We start from the raw sequence: 22,480 nt of genomic DNA, 5'->3' as shown, positions 1-22,480 counted from the left end.
GCTTACACTTACAGGGTGAAGTTCAAAGATTTCAAGGCCGACGTACCCTTGGAGAAAGCAGAAGGGTTCATCACCGAGATGTGGGATTCTTTGCTCACCACACTCAAGCGACAATGTCAACCCGAAGAATACGATCGCTTGAGACTTTCCGTAGAACACGACGGTTTGAAATCCCCTGTTTGGATCGAATTTACTAGTCCCGCAGAATTGACCCCTTCCAAAGTCATGGACAAGATTCAACACGTGCAACAATCCAATGACCAATTTGACATCACCGATGGAAAAGCTACCCTGTCCATGACCCACGTCTCTCCTCCTCAAGGGACTGGACAACGCAAAAAAGTGATATTTGTGAACGGCCTTCGCAGCATTAAGCGTAGCCTCGTCCAAATTCACAACATTCAAGACCAGATGTGTTTAGCCAGGGCTATTGTGGTGGGACGAACCTATGCCAACAAGAACGACACGGCAGAATGGAAAAGAGACTGGAAAACTATTAAAAAATCGGACCAAGCCAAACAACGAAATGAAGGAGAACTCCTGTTACAACAAGCCGGTCTGCATCATAATTTTGTTTGCAGGTTTGACACTTAAATCAGCATAAATGTTGTTGATTATGTATCTCCATCTAAGCTGTTTGGTATTAGTTGAAATGAGAATAATTTGAATATAATTGTTGGTATGCAAACACATTTAGCTTGGCTGGCCATAGAGTAGAAGAGCTCACGGGATTGACTTTTGTTTGTCATCTGATGTCTTTCATCCAGCCGTTATCACCGCTTTGTTGTCGTTACTTCTAACTACTTGGAGGATTTCCATCTTGACAATCTGGTCTGAATGGATGGTTGTATCCATATGGGAGTTTCACTAAAATATCTCTTGTGATGTCCAATTGGTCCCAAATTAAAATGGTGCCAATCTGATATCTAATATAGTCAACACAGCGGCTGTCTTGAAAATCTTGTTATCACTACTTTTCCTGAAAGAAAATTTATATTTCTCTAGAAGACTTGTGGTGTCTAATTTGTCATAAATGAAAGAGATGCCTCTTGTGCATCCATTGTGGCCACCATAGCAGCCAGCTTCAAAATTGTATCCCTATTACTACTGAATGGATGGTTATATTAATATGGGTTTTTTTTCCTGAAAGGCTTCTTATGATATCTTGTTGGTTGTAAAAGAAAATGGTGCTGATCTGACTTTGAATATGGCTGCTACAATGGCCATTATGAATGTCTTGCTATTGCTGGGTGTTCGTATTGATATTATGCAAAAGATCCCTGATGACCAGATGGTCCAAAATGGAAATGGTGCCAATTTGATATCCAGTATCACCATCAAGGCAGCCATCTTAAAACTTTTGTTATTGTTACTCCAAAGAAACCCTACATAATATCAACGTGGGTGTTCCACCTGAAGACTTTGTTTCATGTCCTATTGGTCCTAAATGATGTCTTGTTAGTCCTCAATGAAAATGGTACCAATCTGACATCCAGTATATCCATGACAGCAGATAATTTAACGATCTTGTGTTTGATGTAGAATGTCAGAGATGGTTTCAACAATCGATAGTTAAAAGGAAGAATGGTCTTGTCTTGTATTCCTGGAAATTCTTATCAAACTGTAGAGCACAATTCCATTTCGATTTACAGATATTCTTATAAATTGAGTTTCCTTATTAAATCAGTATAGCTTATATTTGTCTATGACTTTTTTAAAAAAAATTCTTTTTATTGTCTTCTCTAGAGGACCTTCATTGATAGATTACCTTGACGGTCTTCCACCAATAAGCAGAGCACAAGACCAGCCAGTCCGAGTACCAATTGTAGATAGATATAAAGTAAGTGTTTGCATCACATACTGGTGAAGTCTTGTTGGAATTTTCAGCAGCGGAGATCTTAAAATAACCCATTGAAGAATATATGTACATGGTAGCTTTTTACAGCACCTCAGCACAATAGTGGTTATGTGGTACCAGCTTGAGGTAAAGGTACAAACACCCAAGAAAGAAGACACATGTGATAATGAGAGTTAAGAAGATCTAGAAAGAAAAATACGAATGGATCATTAATGACAGAACTTGTGTTGACAATATACCATTTATAGGACCAGCACCAGTCCAAAGAATTTTGGCCCATAAATGCAAGTAGCTTTATTCCCCGTAGTACTCTTTGATCAGAAGTGTTGAAGGTTATATTTTTTATTCTGGTGGAGTCTGCAGTAAATTTTGGAATTATGTATGTATTTGTGTCTTATTTATATGCAATACATTTCTTGGAATTATGTGTGGATTTTTGGATTTTTTTTACAAGGGCCAATACTGAAAGCAACTGCTTCATTAGCGTAGTGGTTAGAGTGTCCGCCTTGGATGCGGAAGGTCATGGGTTTGAACCCCAACCGAGTCATACCAAAGACTTATAAAAATGATACTGACAGCTGCCTCACTAGGTGCTCAGCATTATGAGGTTAGTGTTAGGACTGGTCGGCCTAGTGTCAGGATAATGTGACTGGGTGGGACATCATGCTACATGTCTGCAGCATGATGCCCCAGTGCTAGACATCACTATAAACTGCCACCCTGCAGACATCGTAGCAATATGACTGCAAAATTGTTAAAGCTATGTTAAAAAAAAACAAGAACACACACACACTAAAAAGCTAATAATTATTTTTACATTTCTGCATCAGCTTTCAATTTAAGTGTTTTGCATTCATTTGTTCTGGGTCACATACCTTGACCAAAATTAATATCGAGATTTTAGACATGACTGTAGTACAGTAGTCCCTCTCTTATAAGGTTACCCCTATTGCAGCAGGGAAGTGAGATAATGTGAGATAAATGTAAAACAAACTGTTTCATCATTTTCAAAAGAATGTTGTGAATAAACATTGATCTAATTTTAAAACTGTCTTTATAATTATGTTACAGATCACATCATCTGTCACTTTGTTGGTAACAGTCAAAAAAAAAACAACCAGTCTCGTCGCAAAATTATCCTTGCTGTCATATCCCCTGCATATATCGTTAGTGTTTTGTTCCAATCTTCGACAACTTCATTATTAACATCAGCTGATTCTCCACTAAGGGCAGAACACTTAATATTGTGATGCACTTGAAATCTGTGCAACCATCTGTTACTTGCAGTAAAGTTGTCGTATCCCAATTCAACTTACAAAATTGTTGCCTTTTCTTTTCATTCAAATCAGGATACAAACATCTCCTGGCTCAAACAATCTTCCTTTCTCCATCCATTTCACCTTCCCACTTCTGCAGAATTGTTTCCTTATCTTTCACGATCCGACATCAGTTTTCTGCAAGGATCATTGCTCTTTGAGTCTTTCTCGACTTTATGGAATAAATGTGGCTTCTCTTGAGGCATAAATGATATAATATTAACCTTAGTGGTACATGTACTTTAGTCAACAACTTCTTTCAGTAACGAAAACCTGACATTGGAAAACAGAAATCGGATTACTTAACACACGTTATGAATAAAATACTGGTTCTGGATGCATATTAAAATAAAATGTGGTCGCTTGTGAGGGGTAAATTTTATATTATTGCACTAATATGCTGGTCGCTTTAGCCAGGTGGCCTTTCATGAGGGGTACTTTTGAACACAAACTCATCGGTGCCAATGGATTCTGGCTGTAAGGAGCGGGTGGCTGCTAGTCAGGGGGGCCTTTCAAGAGGGGGACTACTGTGTAGCTACAATGAGTTGTTTGGCACTTGTGTAGGAATAGCAACAAGCACAGACATAAAGGAGCCAAGTAATGACTGCTTTAGAAAGAAGTTCATGTCAAAGTCTATGTTTTATAATTTTCTAAAATTGATGTAATCTTGGTTTCTTACAATTTTGAGAGTTGTTTCGAAAAGGTATTGACTAAATTACCAAATACTAAATGGCTGCATCCACATAGCTGTATGTCTTAGGCCCTCTTGGAAATAAATGGATTTTATATGACAAGAGCGAATTCATCTACAGCTAGATAGAAAAGCACAACCCTCTGCCAGAGTTAATAGAAATTTTATTGGAACATCACTGCTTAATTACAGTTCAGAGGATGTTGATGAACAGAATGTTGATTATTGAAAGCTACATAGGTGTGATTTTCAAATAAAATTATTGCGACATGCAGTTTAAGAACATGCTGGTTACCTATAAAGAAGAAAAGGTTTTCAATCCAGTCATTTGGGAAACAAAATCTCTGGGTCAATACTATGACAATTTTTCAACTTTCTTTGAAGAGAATAAGGCAGCTTTCTACAGTATTGTATTGGTTTAGCAAGTAATATTGTGCTTTGTTCTATCACTATGTTCTTTATGTTTCAGGATATGGGTTCTATTTTATTAGGAAAGGTTGAGTCTGGTGTAGTAAGTCGGAACCAGACACTGCTCCTCATGCCCAACAGAGTAAGCCTTTTTTCCTACTAAGTCTTGTAACCCTGTCTCGTTTTGAAGTTTTTGACACGGTTGTTGAAATTTGTTTTATTTTTGTGACATCAAATGCAATTTTAAATAATATTTACGTTGAACCTGCCTTGGTGAAAGTTGGACATAGCAATCACATTGGCATGCATGTCCATCCTTATGCCCATATGTATGTCTGTCCATACCCAAGGCTAATCTCAATGTCAGTATTTTATATTATCAATAATAAAGTTATTTATCTCAGTATTGGCACTCGATTTAGGATTCACTAAAAGACTTGTTTTAAAATTGCTTCAAAAAAAATTGGTGCTGATCATGCCTCCAGCAGTTTTGTTACCACTGAACATCTTTAAAGGATATGGGGTTTTTAAATGAAAACACTTCTTCCTGTATGTAATTTGGCCTAAATGAAAATGATGCCAATGTAACATCCCAGAATAAGACAAATCTCCTTACAGCTTCTCCTAAACGAATGGCTACCATAATTTCGTTAAAATTATTGTTTCTTGCCGTCTATATTTGTTTCTGTATTGAAACAGTGCTACTTCAACTGCCAAAATCGTTAATTTGATGGCTGTAACAAAAATTTTTATATGTCTTGGGGTTTTTTCTTTAAATGATGTAGCAGTATGTAGCTGGTTTTGAATGAAAATGGTATTCATCTGACCTCAGACTTGGCACTATAGAACCATATCAGTACCTTGTCATAGCCTACTGCTCTTGCAGGTTTTCATTCCGAACAATTATTTGATTCTGAATGATAATGATGCAGATCTGAGCAACAATTTATCTTCATTTTTTTAAAAATAGTTTTGAAAACCAGACCTAATTGACCCCAGAGGGCAAGTAAAAAGTTATTTCAAGCAATTTTTATACTTCATTAAGCTTATGAGCATTTTACACACACACACACACTGTAGGCAGTTGTCAATGAAAAACTTGAATTTTCTGTGCACTGTAACCTTGAGCTTGGTATTTGTCAGGCACATGGCCTCCACATGCAATATAGATAAATATATAAATGCATAAATATTGACAGTTTTATGTGGCATTGTCATAAATATATGTATTAAAGGTACTTAAGGGATGATATGATTTGTGGAAATGTTTGTTATATATTGAAGTTGTAAATCATAAAGAAGTTCAGAAAAGGAACTCATAAATATGTTATAAACAGGTGTTCATTATATAGAGCTGCTAAACCAAGTTACTCCATATATTCATTGCATAGCAATCACTTTAATGTCAATGTGCATGTTTGTTTGTTTGTCCATGCTAGATCTTGCTCAGTGACAAAGTTTGTTTTTACTTTCCTGCTAGCTCAAAGGCAGGCTTTACAAGAAAAGTGACTCTTGTTGTTCAAGGAAAAAATATGAGCTTTCATTTGCATTAGCATTTACTGTTTAGGAAATAAAAATGTAAAGACATTCTCTACTGAATTAATAATGAAAGGAAGAAATAAAATTGTATGTGCATGTAATATGTACAAAATACAATATTAAAATATGTTTTTTCCTTTACTTTCAGAAGGGGAAAAAAACTATACCAAACTGTCATTTATATACAGATTTACTATATATCAGATTTTTTCCCAAAATCCTAACTGAAAGACATGGGAAAATGTCAGTATGGTTTCAGTTCTGTGATTTTGTTGACCTCATCACTAATTGTGAAACTTTTACCATGCAAATTGGACCACAGATTGTTGGACAATTGTAAAATGGCAAAAATTAAACATGCACATTTGTAAAACTTGCACTTTTCACACAATTTATTTGTTGAAATTTCTTACGTTATTTTTTTATTTACAGTTTGAAAGTTAAAAGAATATGTGCATTTGCTATGTGCCAAATATAATTTTAAATATATTTGTCAGATGCCTGTGAAAGTAATGACTTTATGGTCTGATGATGAGGAAACTGACTCTGCAAATCCAGGAGAAAATGTCAAAATCAAGGTTTCAGGAATAGAGGAAGAGGTAAGCAGCATTACTAAAGCAAACTGAAATGTACCGATTTATTTGTTAGGACCACAAGAAAAAAATAATCTTACTATCAGACCAGATTTGGTTTGACTTGTTAGTTCTTTGCAAAGCAACATAACTATTATGATGCTCTTCATTAAATGCATTGTCTTGGTTGTCTACTTGACACCATGATTCTGTAACAGCTACCTCACACAGTGTACAAATCTTAATCAACTTTAAATCTCTGTATTGACCATGCATTATGGTCTCCTCAGACAACAAGGAGGTGTGCTATACTGGAACCTTCTGTGTTGAGCAGAGTTGGAAGGGAATTATACTCATTTGTCACATTCCAAGAAAGGAAATATGGACAGTTTGTCCACAACAGGCAAGGTAGTCCTAACAGTTGCAGAGGTTGTGCTCATTCTGTTGGAGAAACCTCTAGTGGACTTGTTTGTAGTGAAACCCATCAAACCTCCATGTACGTTTTCCCAACCTTAGACAAGAAACTTTGCAGTGGACTCCTTCAGCCTGAGGTAAGATCAACTGTCCATTTTATGCATTCCCTCCCTTTCAGGTTCATTGCACAGGTACTTTACAAGGTTGAGACATCCAAAGCTCAGATTATCCAGATATCACCTCTGTGACCTCAAAGGTCTTGGTTCAACGATCTTCTTGACCATCTGATCAACCAACCCACGATATTACCTATGTGGAAGAAATCGTTTTCGTAACACTATGGTACTCTTGTTTCATATTGGTCCTCTCCACCTTCCCAATTACCTATCTTAAATGATCATTATGCCAGGCAAAGTTTTCTAGCAAGGTTACTGACTCCATTGTCAAGGCCATGAGACATTATGCATCTAGGCCTATGACAGCCTAGCTCCCTCTTTCTTGCAGAAGTAGCAGATTGTCTACTCTTCCTTTATGATGAAAGATCTTGTTCAGTCTCAGCAGTCGAAGGTTGTTGGACTACCCTTCAGACATTTTTGAATTCTCCAAAAGGTCAGTCCTTTGGCTCAAATCCTCTTTTGGCAGATCTTATTATTAAGTATGTCAAGCTTCAGAGACTCTTGTTGTTGCCAAGATTTAATCTCTTGTGTTTTGTGAATATTGATAAAGAAAAAAAACTTGGCTCCTGTTGGGTAGCCAACTTTACAGAGACGCATGTAATTTGTATGTGCATAGTATGGTCTCTAAGTGATACTACATGGGGGGGGGGGCTATCTCAAAGTTTGAGTGACATGCTATGCACATAAAAAGTGAACACACTCATACAGAAATGATGCAGTAAATATCTGAATATTCAGTTCAGCAATAACCACCACCACATGAATTGAGAGAGAGAAAGATTACGTCAAGCTGATATGTAGCATGAATTCATTGTAGACCATGGTGTTTGAAAATATAGTTTCTGAAACTGAACTCGAGATCATTAAGGACACATTACATAGTGACAATCTTATGTCCAGTAGCCATCTTGAAAATCTTGTTATTGCTAATCCTCGCGAGTGAAGAGTAATATTGCCATGAAGTTTTCACCAGAAGACTGGTTGTGCATAATTGGTCCAAAATGAAACTATCAGATGTCCATTATGGCCACTACAGAGGCCATATTGAAAATATAGTCACTTCTCCAGAATGGACGATCATTTCACTGCACAAATTCTTACGATGTCTAGCTGGTCCTAATGGTGCCATTCAGACATTTAATATGCCAGACACAGTGGCCACCATGAAAATCTTCATATCACTATTTCTCCTAAATGAATGGTCATATTGGCCTGGAGTTTTCAATGAAATACTTCTTATGATGTTTTGTTGGTTGTAAATGAATGGTGCCAATCCAGTTTCTAAACTGCCACAATGGCCATCTTGAAAACTGCTTCTTTATGGCTGGTCATATCAAAATGTGCTTTCATCAAAAGACTTTTTATGATGTCTGGTTGGTACTAAATAAAAATGGTGCCATTCTGATAGCCAATATGACCACAATGGAAAATCTTGTTATGATCAGACATGATTTTTCTGTTTTAAAGCTGAAGTCCACTTTTCTGCCGACTTGAATCAGATTTTACTAGATATAGTCTGTTTTTTATATCATCTCCGATCTGAATTTTTAAAACAGTCTGTCTGGTCTCATTTCGCAACAACCCATTTAAATTATTTGTTCCATATTAGTTAGCACACGACTCTCATAAAAAGTATTCTGATTGGTCAAAGGTTTAAATTTATCTAATGAATCTTTGTGTAATGGAAACTGATGGCAATGGAAAGAAGAAGCATGTTTGCAAAACATGTTGTCCAGAGTTGTTGAGGGAGGCCATGACACAAAAAGTGTAGATAAAGGTTTAAAAATATATGGAAATGGGAATGGCTGGAGCAGAAAGTTGATGGAAATTTAGTTTTTTGATTTATAAGAAAACTGAATGCATGAGGACTGGCATTTTGTGACCTCTGCAAAAAAGATCTGAATTATGGTAATCGTGGTTGGAAGAGTTTGGAACAGCACCTACAGTAAATGCTGCATACGGAAAAATTGAAGCTCAGAAGGCATCTGGACAAAGTGCAGTTAATTACTTTAAGAAGGAAGATTTATTGCATGAGAGAACAGATGTAGCCCTCTGTCAGAACATGCACACTGCATGTTGCCAATACAAGCACCAGCTTGAAAGAAAAAAGGTTGTCATTGAGAATGAAAAGAAACGATTGCACATTAAGCCAAAAAAGTTAGTGGTAACAAAAAGGAAGGCATAAGAAATCTTTGCCAAAGCACAAAAAAAGCTGGACTGGCATATCAACAGGTTGTGTCCACTGGAGAAAAAGACAAGTGAATGTATGTGATTATTTGTATATAGTTTATATACTTGGGTGTTTATTTTACAGATTTGTTATGAAAAGAGAGAAGTATAGTACATTTGCTGCAAAAATTGACAAATTATTATGACTTAATTACAGACCTGTTTACCCATCCGTAATTTACCGTATTTGTACGGAATAACCTCCATCAGTACGGTCATATGATCATTGATCTGAAAATACGATTTGAGGATGAAATATTTTTAAAATTAATTTTGAAGTGTTTTTATCCCATTTTGTTTCGCCGTATTGTCTCTTCACTCTGCATCCATGTCCAGTCTGTGCCACATCACTGATTTTTACATTCTCAACATCTGGTTTTTTGAACAAAGAAAATTGTCGCTGATGAGAAAGTTTCAGCATGAAACTGATGATGAAAATGGAGCAGCATTTTCTACCAGTCTGTAATACTCTGGCCATGCCTTAAACCTTTCCTGTGCACATGGTGGAAGGAATGACGGTTCACAGCACATGGAATCAGAAAATCGTGCAAAATTGAAATCATTAGTGAAGGGAAATAGAAATGTTTTCTCAATGATGAAGGGAAAGCAAGTCAGTGATCCACACATATTTCAAAGGCAAATAACACGTGCTGAGGCGATTCTATGTGAGTTGATCGTAAATATGAATTTGTCATTGAGCACAGCTGACAAGTTAATAGTCCTACATGTAAGACCTTGATGCTGATATTTATGTTGTGGGCATCAGAAAAACACTAAAACAAAAACAATATAAGCTGTGTCTTACATTGTAGAACTTACAAGTTAACAGCAGCAATGAAAAATATGTTCCCACATTCCAAAATTGCACACGGTATTTAGAAGCAATCTGTTACTGTATATGTTAACAAAGCTGATACCAGATTTTATGAAATAAATACAATTGCCTTCACCTATCTAGATGAACTTATTATTTTCTGAGAGGATGGGTGGTGGTAAAAATTTCTATCATAATGTTTTGTATTAAGTCTTCCTTAACCATGTAAAATGTAGAGATTTGGCTTTTTTTGAAATGTTCTGGATATGTATGAAGCTGAGAAAACATTTTCTAGAGAAAGTGACAGAGGTAAATAACAAAGAATTTGGGTGTGTGGAGGTATTCCTTTGTGGTTTTTATCACTATAATATAAACATGTTTAAGTCAATGGTCAATATCTGCAGATTTTGCCTAGAACACAAGAGTTACCTGAATATTGGGTGTCTTTACAAACCAGGAGTTATTTGTAGAATATTGTATCGTCAGTATGTCGTGCAATACTATATAATGGTAATTATAGTGTATTTATAGTGTCTACTATTTGTGTCCTGTTTCACAGGTGATGTGTGCTGTGTTAAGATGCTAGAAACACTGAATGAAAATATTGACTGCCTTCTAAAAATACTGACAGGCATTGCTTAAAATACTGAGAAGAAAATGAATGGGTAAACAGGTCTGTAATTACGATGTTAACACTGATATGCACATGAAATAACTTCAGCATCAATAGTATTGGAGTACAAATTCCTGTGACAATATATTTGTTTTAAAATTATTGAAGTAAAGTTGAACATTTTTGGTAAGTTTATTAGTTTTTCAAATGATTATTTTGGTTTGTTTTATGATCATAAATTGCACAAGGAGCAGTTTTTATGAGTGTAAAATGCATTTTTGGTCGGGGTCCTTCAGCCAACTGGATTAGGGGCACTGCTCCTCAAGATCCCATCAGGGGAGGACCCCCAAACCCCCGTACAAAATTTTCAGCTTTTTTTTTTTTATGGAAGACCAAAATCTTGTCTGCATGATGCCTTGTTGGTCCTGAATGAAAACGTCAAAATTAATCCAATATGTCCACCACAAGAGCTAATTTCAGTTTTATTTTATTGCTGAAGCATATCAAAAAATAGTTTCAACACGCTAGTTAAAAGGAAGAAATGGTCTTATTATGACTTCCCAGTATTTCTTTTCATTTAGTAGAGCATCAGTCCTTTCGATGGACTCATCTCCTAAATCGTCATATTGGTATTGGATTATCACAGAAACACTATAGCAATATGTAACTGTTCTATTGAAAATGATGGTCTTCTGTCACTGCTTGTGCATTAATAGTGGTATTGACATTGGCTTGTTATTAAAGCTCTTCTTGCAATATTCAGTTACTTCTGAATGAATATTGTGAACATTTGACCACTAATAATACTGCATTTTTGTGAAGGAGTTTTAAAAACCATACCATACCTGAGATTATAAACACACAGGGACTTGAACATAAACAAGTTAACATTTTTACTTGTGTTCCAGTGAACAAGTTGGTAGTCATTACTCTGACATGGAGTTTAAGATCAAAGGTCGTGAATTGGTTTTAGCTGTTCAGATTTGTAAACATGATAACATAAACGAGTATGAATGGATTTGTATCTTTTGACTCTGTTTGTGGATGTATCAGAAGAATGCATTGGGGTTCTTTTTTTTCCCCAAAATTAATACTTTCAGATTAAAGCAAACATGGCATGTGGTTATATCTTGATATTGTCAGAGACAATTCGTCAATCCTTTATCCATGATAACAAGTTCAAAGCCAAAGGTCATGTTAAAGAGTTTTGTTCTGAATAATAGTTATTTTGTGAACTTGTTAACTCAAATATAAGAATGTAATATGGTCACCAATTAAAAATGCAGAAATGGTTTTATCTTGGATTCCTGGAAGTTTGTTTTGGCCAGTAGAGCATCAGTGCATTTTTTTATATAAAATTGTGTGTGTGTGTGTGTGTGTGTGCATGCGTGTGCATGTGCGTGCGTGTGTGTGCAGTGATAAAGAACTCCAGGAATTCTTTTGGAAGTTCTTAAAGTTCCTGAGAAAATTACTATCTAAAGATGTGTAAACCATGAATCCAAATGATAACATGGCAGCAATTTTAACATTAAGATGGTCTTGACCTTTTTGAAGTAAGTCGAATCTACACTATCTGCATTAACAGAAAATAGGACTATGACATTATTAGAGCTTCTGTAAAAGGAACTCTTGCTCAACTGTGAAACCATTTGCTTTTAGACATTTCTAAATGTAGTAGGAGGTACTATTCATGATGTTGTTTGAAACCAGCTATAAAAATTTGTTTTTCCCTGGATCATTTTACAGTTGCACCTTGCCATGCTGTTCTTTCCCCACGTGCTGGGCAATTTTTTCCTTCCCACGCTAGGTCATTCTTTACAAGTGCCTGGCCTTTTTCTCACCAATCTGTACTTGTGTGCTTAGTTTAATTTCAATATTTTTATGATCATAAAAGGCAATACACCTGTGCCCAGAGCTAAGACTGTTTATTGTGAAGGTCTTTGTTTACAGAAGTTGAATTGCTCAGAGCACTGATTACACTCACTGGACAATGTTTTGACATGCCATTGAGTGGGTATGGCTGAAGTGACTTTCCTTTTCCAACATGAACTGTCTTTGCTGTCATTATCTGGGTCATTCTTTTTTTATACTAAATGATGTGCTGATTATTATCCACATATCCAAGAAGTTACCATACTTAACATCTGATAGCAATGTGATGAATCCCCAGTCTACCAGAAAGATTTATTTTGCAAATAGTTCTGACAGGTTTCAGAAGTTGTCAATTAAAATAATTACCTTATTATACTTTATTGCTCAAAATTAAATCTGAAAATCAAATGACAAGTTAACACTGCTGCCATTTTAGCAGTACTACATTCTTAAAAGGACAAAATCAAAACAGTACACTAAAAGCTACTTACTGGTTGTTGCATCCTTTTTAAAAGACCTTCAAATACACAGATCCTGCCCTTTAATAATCAAATTTCAACCAAGGAATTTAAGGAGCACATGAGGGAAGAAGAAACATAAGCCTAGCAAAATTTGAAAATTTCTTGTAAATTTCCTATATTTACAATAATTACTGAGTTTTATTACTGTTGGTATAATTTAGATTGGTACATGTAATTAATCATGCATTCTGTTACCTTTGAAAAAGTGTTATTGCCACTTGTATCTTTTGATAAGGAATGATGAAAAAAAAAGAAAAAAAATCAGTACTGAATAAGACCATTTCAGTGATTTTCCTCCAGCATTTTTGGTGGAATACCTTTGAAACATGGAAAATACTGGGGGGGGGGTATTACCATGACCTTTTTAGATCCGGGGAGGGGGGTATGCTTCATATAAGTAGAATAACAATAAGTAGAGTAACAAAGCTTTTGATCTGCATTTAGGCACATCATATACGTTAGCAATACTGTAAAATTCAGATGCTATCTGATTTGGAAAACTTCAAAATTTGTGTCAGGTTTTGTTTGGTGTTTAATGGCACAGCAACACAAGTAGGTTACCAGTGCCAAGGCAGTTGGAGTTAAGCGCATTGCCCATGGACCCACCACTGTAGCTGACCTAGGCTGATCCGATGATAGCATTCAATCTTGCACCCTCTTTGACACGAGTCCAGGATGATAATCTCAGCCCCTGCAGCTTCTGCCTTCATTAGTTGCCTATTATGTCATCCAGAAGAGTGCTTCCCCAGGTCTGCCAGAGAGAAAATTTAACAAATTCTCACAAATTCGGATGATATTTTGACCTAACTCTTTCCCTTTTAAGCATAGTAATTCAGTATGAAATTTTTCTTTTCACAATCTCTCTTTAAAATTTTACAATATGGAGAAAATCTTAAGTAGCTTTTTCAGGTTTAGTATATTCACTTACCATGTGAAGGTTTGTACATGCCAGCCATTATATTTCATGGAGAAGGACCCCAGTAAAAACCTCTGACCGATGAGAAGTTGCTTGCAAGCTTTCTTACATACCGACGTTGGCCTGAGACTCGAACTTGCATTGACAGAGGTAATATGTGCAAGTGATCTGTAAAGGCAAGTGCTTTAGACACTCAGCCACCTGAAAGCATCCTTATCCAGTGAAATAAATTCCCACCAAAATTGCTGAGATTTAGTGCTAAATTAGAATTATAGTGTCAGATTGTACAATGCAGTACCTCCCTTTCCCTAAGCACAGTTTCTTGATATATTTTGCATACCAGAATGAACTGGCTGTTGACTATCATGGAAGTGTAGTATTGATTAAAAAGTCATTTAAAGTATGTTGCTTTTTTTCTTCTGCAAAATATTGTTACAAATTGTAATCAAAAGGAGCAAGAAAGAAGTTGTTACTTTCGTAAATTTCTGTTGGATGAAAAATGTAGAAAATGGAAGTCTGCTAATACTATGTGTCAACTGGGAAGTTATGATAAAAAGCTTGGCAAGATTGCTTATTCTGAATTTTCTTCCCAGGACATTACAAGCAATTAAATAATCACAAATCCTTCTAAACATTGAAACTGGATCTAGACATATACCGACAATAATTAGAGGGAAAATGAAAGTGAAGTAGAACATTGGAATAAACTCGTCCCATCTTAGAGGGTATGGAAGTATTAATTGCAAAAACACAGTGTCATTCAAATTTTGTTTTAGCGATCAACCAAAAAGAAGAGTAGCACACATAAAATGAAACGTGAAAGATTCTGTTAAAAGATAAATGGTGACATTGAAGTGGAGCAGCAGGGCATATCTCTAGATTTACACTTTGAAAGGGAATAATGAATAAATAATCCAATTTTATAAGAACAATGACTTTTTGTATAAGGTTTTTAGGTATGGAAGATATAAAATAATTGTCAACATGAACCGCTCTAAATGGCTTTTAAAATGAAGTAAAAATGGGAACAGTCATTATTGGAAGATTTAAGAACATTAGTTGTGGTATTTTGTCTGTTGTATTGGTTTTATTCATGGGTTTTAAGTTTACATTTTTTACATATAAATTGGCTCTGACATTAACATTTATCTGAATTTATTTTCAGGATGTATCATCAGGTTTTGTGCTGTGCCCAGTTGATAATGTTTGTCACACAGGGAAGGTTTTTGATGCTCAGGTGAGTTTTCTTTTTGTTTCTTGCATCTTCAAAATGCAGCGAGTTTTAAATGAAGTTTCATGTTATAAGAGAAACTTATAAAATCAATAGTTATATAGTCAGTAGTTATATAGTCAGTAGTTATATTGTTTTTACAATGTGTAATGTATACTTTGCATGTACAAAGTAAATAACTATATGTTGGGTAAAGGAACTACGTGTATGTAGTTAGTGTTGGCACTTTTGTTGTAATAGTGATGACAAGGAAGGTAATGACTATATATAAATTCAGTTGTTTCATCATACCAGCATGTGCATAGTAAGCTCAAGTTAAAGACAACTGTAATACAGCAAGATACTACTCAGTGCAACAGTTGAGACACGAAGGTTAAGTATTCTGCAAGCTGATTTTTATCTTAGTTTTTTTCATCCTGCCCTTTGTCTTGTTTTTTTTTTCTCCAGTCCTTTGTCTTGAAGTGTAATCTGAACAATTAATTATAGCTTGTTAAGAAAAGTGATGGTTCATCTGAGAGAATGAAAAAAAAAGATTGAACATGAGAAAAGACAGTTGTTGGATAGAACAGTGTTTCGATAGTGGCTTGGCAAAGAGGAAATGTGGGACTCAGCCTGCCTAGAAGAATGCAGAATCAAAGTAGTTCTTCTAACTTTAACTGTAAAAACCACGACTTTGGACCAGAGTTTTAAAAAAAAACCTAAAATTATCATATAAAATCATTAAATATTTTTGGATGTGAGAGTTGAGATAAAAATGATTTATTGTTGAGGATAATATCGACAAGATTTGTCCATCTTTTTTTGTAATAAGACTGGTATCTTATCCATATGCATACACTTTGTCTTGTCCATATGCATACACCGTCTTATCCATATGCATACATTCTGTCTTATCCATATGCATGCACTTTGTCTTATCAATATGCATACACCGTCTTATCCATATGCATACATTCTGTCTTATCCATATGCATACACTTTGTCTTATCCATATGCATACACTTTCTTATCCCTATGCATACACTTTGTCTTATCCATATGCATACACTTTGTCTTATCCATATGCATACACTGTCTTATCCATATTCATACACTTTGTCTTGACCACTCCGGTGGCCTAGTGGTTAGAGAGTCCGCCTCGGAAACAGGAGGTCGTGGGTTCGAACCCTGGCCGAGTCATACCAATGACTTACAAAAATGGTACTAACAGCTGCCTCACTAGGCATTCAGCATTAAGAGGTTAGTGTTAGGACTGGATTATTTTATTTTGGATTCTTGGAAATTCTTTTGGCCATTAGAGCATGATTCTCATTTGATGGGGTCTAGTTATTAAACTTGTAACAAAATTTGGAATCCTTTTCAACAATATTTATAAAAATGTCAACTTTGAATTTGAGACCACAGCCACAGATCAGATTGGAAACCAAATTAGCAAGTACATGTTGGAACACTGGTTGCACAAGTCTTTATTATTTAGCAAGAGAAGTTTCACGTTTTATATGTTGGAAGAGCTGTCAGCACAATACTGGTTATATAATGCCAATTCAGAGTTCATATTTTAAGTTGATTAAAAGTTCTACTGTAAAGATAACAAATTGCCAACAAATCTGGTTAGGAAAGGGGTCAGTATCACTTTAGTCTGTTGGTTGGTTTTTTGCATGATAATGTTCATAGTGACTAACTAAAGCAGAGGTGAGCGATGTAATGATTACACTGGTTACATAGGACATTTCTTCTTGGCATTTATTGTTAGCTTAAAATAATGCTTTATGTCACCTAAGGTGGATCTTTATAGTATATCTAAAATGCAATTTATTAAAAAATGTTACATTTTGAAAAAATGGGACTGATTCCATTGAGATTGGTGGATGGGGAGAGATCAGTATGCCTCTATTCTTTCTTGTTGTTTTAATGTCCATATATATATATATATATATATATATATATATATATATATATATATATATATATATATATATATATATATATATATATATATATATATATATATATATATTCTGTCCATGCCATAGAGTAAGGTCATTCTTTTAGTTTTTAGAGTTAATGCCAAATAGGTTGTTCAGTATTGTAAGTCATGGATGTAGGGTACATTAAAGTGCCAAAGTGATCTGGCAAAATCTGTTTAAGTTTAAATACTCTCACACCTAATAAATCCATACCTTTCTTTTTGCAGATTGTGATCTTGGAACACAAATCAATTATCTGTGCTGGGTACAGCGCTGTGATGCACATCCACAGCTGTGCGGAGGAGGTTACAATCAAAGCACTTATTTGTATCATTGACAAGAAGACTGGAGAAAAAACTAAATTAAATCCCAAGTTTATAAAACAAGACCAGATAGGAATTGCACGCCTTGAAGTCAATGGAGGAGTAATCTGTATGGAAACCTTCAAAGAGTTTCCACAAATGGGAAGATTTACATTGAGGGATGAAGGTATGTGTCTAAGTAATTACATTTATTACATTTTTCTGCTGTCAAAAAATGGAGAGAATGAAGAAAGAAACAAATTATATCCATCTTGCCAGTGAAGATAACTGCATAGCAAATTTAAAAAATAATTCCTTATTAAAATGTTTTCTGGGCTAGTGAAAGATCAGTTGCCAAGAAGTAAAATTTTAAATAGGCTTGCATTTCTTTTCTGCAAATAGGTTTCATATAAATGATGATGATGCCATAAACCAAGGTAATTACCTCACTTGAATGTCTTCTAACAGATGGTTATTTTACTAGACATAGTAGCAGATATCAGGAAAGACTTTTGAGATGTTTTAAAGAGGGTTTTCAGAGACTGATGATGAGACCCTGTCCCAATAAATATCTTTTAAAGTCATGCAGAATACCAAATACATCAATTTACTAGAAAAAAATTGTTCCCATTTTATTTTTCATTATTTACTGTATGGTCTTTCTTCTATTTTGAAAGGGTACCAGTCTTTAAACTGTTGATCATGTGATGAACTCATTTGTTTGTGAACAGCATTTAGTGTTATAACACATTTTAGTTTGATGGTGGCATAATTGCCAGTGAAGGAATTGGTTGTTGCAGAAGTGCAAAATATGGTCATTCTCAGTTCAGAAGGAAAGGTTAAAGCAATTAGAATGAACGAGTTTGTGATCATAGCTGAGAAATTTGATGTCATAGAAAACATTGTTAATTACACATTCTGGAATAGTGGGGAAATGGAATTGGCAGAGAATGATAGTTACAACCAAATGGATGTACTCTGAAATTATTGGTAATGTTTTCAGATGGAATTCCCACTTTAAATGAGGTCAGACACAGTAGAGAGAGACAAAATGGTGACCTTGTTGATTCAGATACAAGTTTTTTTTTTTAAAGGATTTGAAAGTGATGACATTGCAAATTGCATTGATTTTCAATATGAAGGATTGGACATTCAGATTTAAGTGACTCTAATTATGAATCATGATGATCAGAATGTATGCTTAGAAAACAAAAAGACACAGACTGACTGTTGTTTTAGGAATAAAATTTCATTGAAGTGAAAATTTAAGGATTTAAATTTATTCCGTATCAAATTTAGAAAGGAAATAATGTCTTTAGTAATTGATATTAACAAATGTGCAGAAAGCAAATTAGTGAGAAGCATAACAGCTTTTATAATGCAGACTTGTTAGCAGGCTCAGCAGCTAGAGTACTCAGTTTTTGCAGAATGTAAAGAGTTAAAGGGTAGGTGAATTGGACTGGAACTGAATGAACATAAAGCATGGGTGGGGAAGCTGGATTTCAGAAGTAAACTGAAAACGTTCTCATTACTAACTGCAAGTTATTGCTAGCATATCTTGACATCTTTTATGACACTGACATGGTTGAACATCATTGTCTTTGTCAGATTTTGTATGGTTTAGTATAATCATTAGTGAGTTATATACTTAATAGTTGTATATCTGCTCTTTTATAAAAATGGCATTGCACCATCGACCCTGTATACATATGAATCATAGTAAGTTTTTAAGAACAGTCAAATAATTGATATTGAAAGTGTCCACATTTTGGTCTTTACAGTAAAAGCAATTAGTTCTGACTTGCCTCCTTAACCATAAATTATTTGTATTGTTTGAAATTTATAACAAAATTTGGTTTACACATTGAGTGTAATCTTAATTCTTTCTTTTATTTCAGGTCGCACAGTAGCCATTGGGAAGGTGCTAAAAGTTATAGAATAAGACACTTTTGAATCTGTTGTTCGAGTATAATTGATTATGGCTGAATGCAAGAATGGATTACTTGCACATGCTTCAGGATTTCGGGAGAAACTTTTTCCTTAGCATCATTGATTTTTGGCATGAGCTTGATTACTGACTGTCTTCACTGTTGAATAAATGTCATCGTTTCTTACTGTAGCTCCTTCATGTGGAAACATGAAATATTTCTTACATTTTGTAGAGATGTATTGTTACTGTTTGAATGATGAACAGTGTGCAATGTTGTGGATTTAACCATCAACTTTCTGGGAAGTACTGACATGCACAAACCCAGCTCACATGACATTTATTCACAAGATATTGCACTTGTATACCAACATTGTGTATGTATGTACATTTTGAGGTGTACATGTATTTTATAACTGTACTTTTAAAAATCTCTGGGCAGTTGATTAACCGTTGAATATTTAATGGATTAATGGTTCTAATCTTGTCTTTATCTAATTCTATTTGCAGTGATTTGAAACATGTTGTAGAGGTAATTTATTACTGAAATTTTAATTCTTGTATTTCTTTATTTTCATTTAAACATTTTCAGCATGTCATCACGTACATGCAACTAACATAAATGAGCAAAATTAGGCAATCTTCATGCACTTAATTCTGTATAAATAAGTGATTAATATCAAAAGAGATATACAAATAGATAAGGTTAAGGATATCTTGTTACTTGCAGTATTTATTATTTTGCTGCAGAATATTGTATATTCTTGAGTTTACACCACTAAATAGGTATTTATGGTCATAGATTCAGTCATGTGCTTTGGTTGCCTGTGTAGACAAAGCCTTTAGGCATACATGTGTATAAATAAGGTTTGACTAATTGAGTTCCTTTCAGTCAAAACGGACAGTTTCAAGATGATTAATATGTGGAAGCATCCTTCTTTTGATGGCTCTGTAACTTGTTCATACTGCTTCGCTGTAGACATTTAATTGTCATTTAAAAATTGAAAAAAATGATGCAATTAATTAATATTTGTGTTCAATTTATGAAAGCATAGGTCAGTAACCACATCAATAGTGAGTTTTAACTCTGAAAAAGTAATAGAACACCAAGAATACAACAGAAGTATCCAGGATGGCTTTTTGCAATGTAAGCATTGTTTTTTTTTTCCACTGCAATATTGATTACATCACATTCTTGGCCATTCTCAGGAAAGTAAGTGTGTTCTTGACTTTGATATGAACATTGTGTTTTAGGATTTTTATTAGATGTTATGCTGCCATCTCTTACCAGATTCACTTTGCACAACAGCTTGAATTTCTGAGTTCTCAAACATCTGCTGTTACCAAACTTGGACGGCTTGCACTTGGGAGTTTTTAAAAAAAAGAGCAAATTTTAGGGGCCCAAAAGCCAGGTTCACTTTGGCTGAAAAATGCTTTCTGCTCAATGACATTAGCTATATATCATATACACAGACCAGACTAGGTACATGGCTTGTACATGGTGTAAGGAAAAAGTTTATTTAAGGTCAAGGTCACTGACCGAACAAAGAAAAATCGTTTCTTCACAGTGATATTGGTTCTAAATATGCATGGGCCAAACATGGTGGATGGATTATATTTGAGGTAAGGGAAAAGTGTATTAGTTTTTGAGTCAAAGGTCAAGGTCACAAACTGAAAAAAGAAAAAGGGTTTTTATTTAATAACATTAGTTTTAAATCGTAGAACTGGACCAAAGTTTGTGTATGGCTTGCAGTTGGAGGTAATGAAGAAGCCTAATAATTTTGAAGTTCAAAAAATCATGGGTCAGGGTCTTTGAATAAAAGAAAAATGGTTTCTGCACCAAAATGTATTTTTTCTTAACCATGCCCTTGAAATGAAGTTTTGTAGATGACTTGCTGATTAGGTAATAAAGAAACCTATTGTCAAAAGTAAAGCTAAAAAACCTAAAAAAAAATTTTTTTAAAAGAACTTGACTTGTAGTCATTTATTGACCAAAGTTGTGGAGGATATGCACTTAAGGTATGAAAAAGACTTATTGTGGCTAAAAGAAAATTGGGTTTGCAGAGTAGTTCCTTGAGCAAACATTGTGGCTGCCATGTGTGTTGGGCATTAAAAAAAATATAGATTCTTGGGTCTGAAAGTCGGAGGTTATGGTCATGGTAAGTCCAATAAGAAAATGATTTCTTCAAAGTGAATGTAGTTCAAAACTGCAGGCCCAGGTCATTGAGATCCTTGGTTCATTAATCTCCTGAGTCATCGATACCATACTTGTGCCTACATAGAGGAATGTCAAACACTGTCAGGGTGTATAATACTCTGACCCCTAATTTATCAAGTATGTTACCAGTCTTGAAATAGAGGACACAGGATGATGCACTTAATGATTAGAGATTGGGCCTTTTGGCTGTAATATGAGCATGGAATTTTTCTATTTTAATTGTAGCAGTGCTTTCAGCTTCTAAAATGGATTCTGTTGGTACATGTACATGATTAATTTTTCTTCCAGCAGGTGAAAATTATTTCTTGCCTACCCGGTGTGAGACTGCTGATTAAAGTAGCTTTTATTTGTACATTGCGTTAGAGTCATTTATCTCTAGAAAAAGCTGCCAAGCACTTAGTTTTGATTGTTCGTAAAACTTGCGCTTTAATCAAGAAAAACCAATGCTGTGTACTGGGTTATCTAGTTTGAAAAAATTAGTTTGATTTTCTTTAATTCTAACAGTGATACCTTTGGAATATAAACAAGTGGTTACCCTGAGCAAAAAGACCTGCCATTCACCACATCTCAGACAAAATGGATCCAGCCTGCTGATAATCATTGCAAAACTGTCTGTAGTAATCTATTTAAATATAGATATCATATTTTGTTGCGCAGTGTTCAAAATATGATTTTGTTTAATATGAAAATCTAGTCATTCTTTACCTACAGCACAGATATGTGAAGACTTGTCCTGCATATTGAAAGCTATATTACTGATAGAATTCTTCAGTGAGATCTCATAGCTAAACTTGTGGCAAAATATACTAATCTTGTTTCTAAAATGTGTTGTGTCCACCATTCAAAACTTAATTTAAGAAAGCAGTTCAAAATAACACATTTTTATGCTAATGCTA

At 34.8% G+C, this 22,480-nt stretch overlaps 1 protein-coding gene across 1 annotated transcript; it reads left to right on the top strand.

The window, feature by feature from the left end:
- Positions 1-1,207: 1,207 nt before the first annotated feature.
- On the top strand, positions 1,208-22,066 carry LOC149803555 (eukaryotic peptide chain release factor GTP-binding subunit ERF3A-like). The gene is made up of 7 exons (XM_089953946.1): positions 1,208-1,362; positions 1,747-1,840; positions 4,335-4,415; positions 6,310-6,411; positions 15,105-15,176; positions 17,365-17,626; positions 19,338-22,066. The coding sequence occupies exons 1-7, from the start codon at positions 1,208-1,210 to the stop codon at positions 19,379-19,381; spliced, it is 810 nt and encodes a 269-aa protein (XP_089810072.1). The 3' UTR covers positions 19,382-22,066.
- Positions 22,067-22,480: the final 414 nt, after the last annotated feature.

Source organism: Sinohyriopsis cumingii, chromosome 3, assembly GCF_028554795.1.
Source record: "Sinohyriopsis cumingii isolate HCF-2022 chromosome 3, ASM2855479v2, whole genome shotgun sequence".
Lineage (NCBI taxonomy): Eukaryota > Metazoa > Mollusca > Bivalvia > Unionida > Unionidae > Sinohyriopsis > Sinohyriopsis cumingii.
Note: the sequence above shows the minus strand (reverse complement) of the source record. Positions and strands in the feature narration are given on the sequence as shown.

Excerpts from the sequence above, each read along its gene's own strand:
- LOC149803555 (XM_089953946.1), top strand. The coding sequence starts at position 1,208 with ATGGCTGCTACAATGGCCATTATGAATGTCTTGCTATTGCTGGGTGTT. Across the intron at positions 4,416-6,309 it reads TGCTCCTCATGCCCAACAGA|ATGCCTGTGAAAGTAATGAC; the intron begins GTAAGCCTTTTT and ends TATATTTGTCAG. Across the intron at positions 6,412-15,104 it reads TTTCAGGAATAGAGGAAGAG|GATGTATCATCAGGTTTTGT; the intron begins GTAAGCAGCATT and ends ATTTATTTTCAG.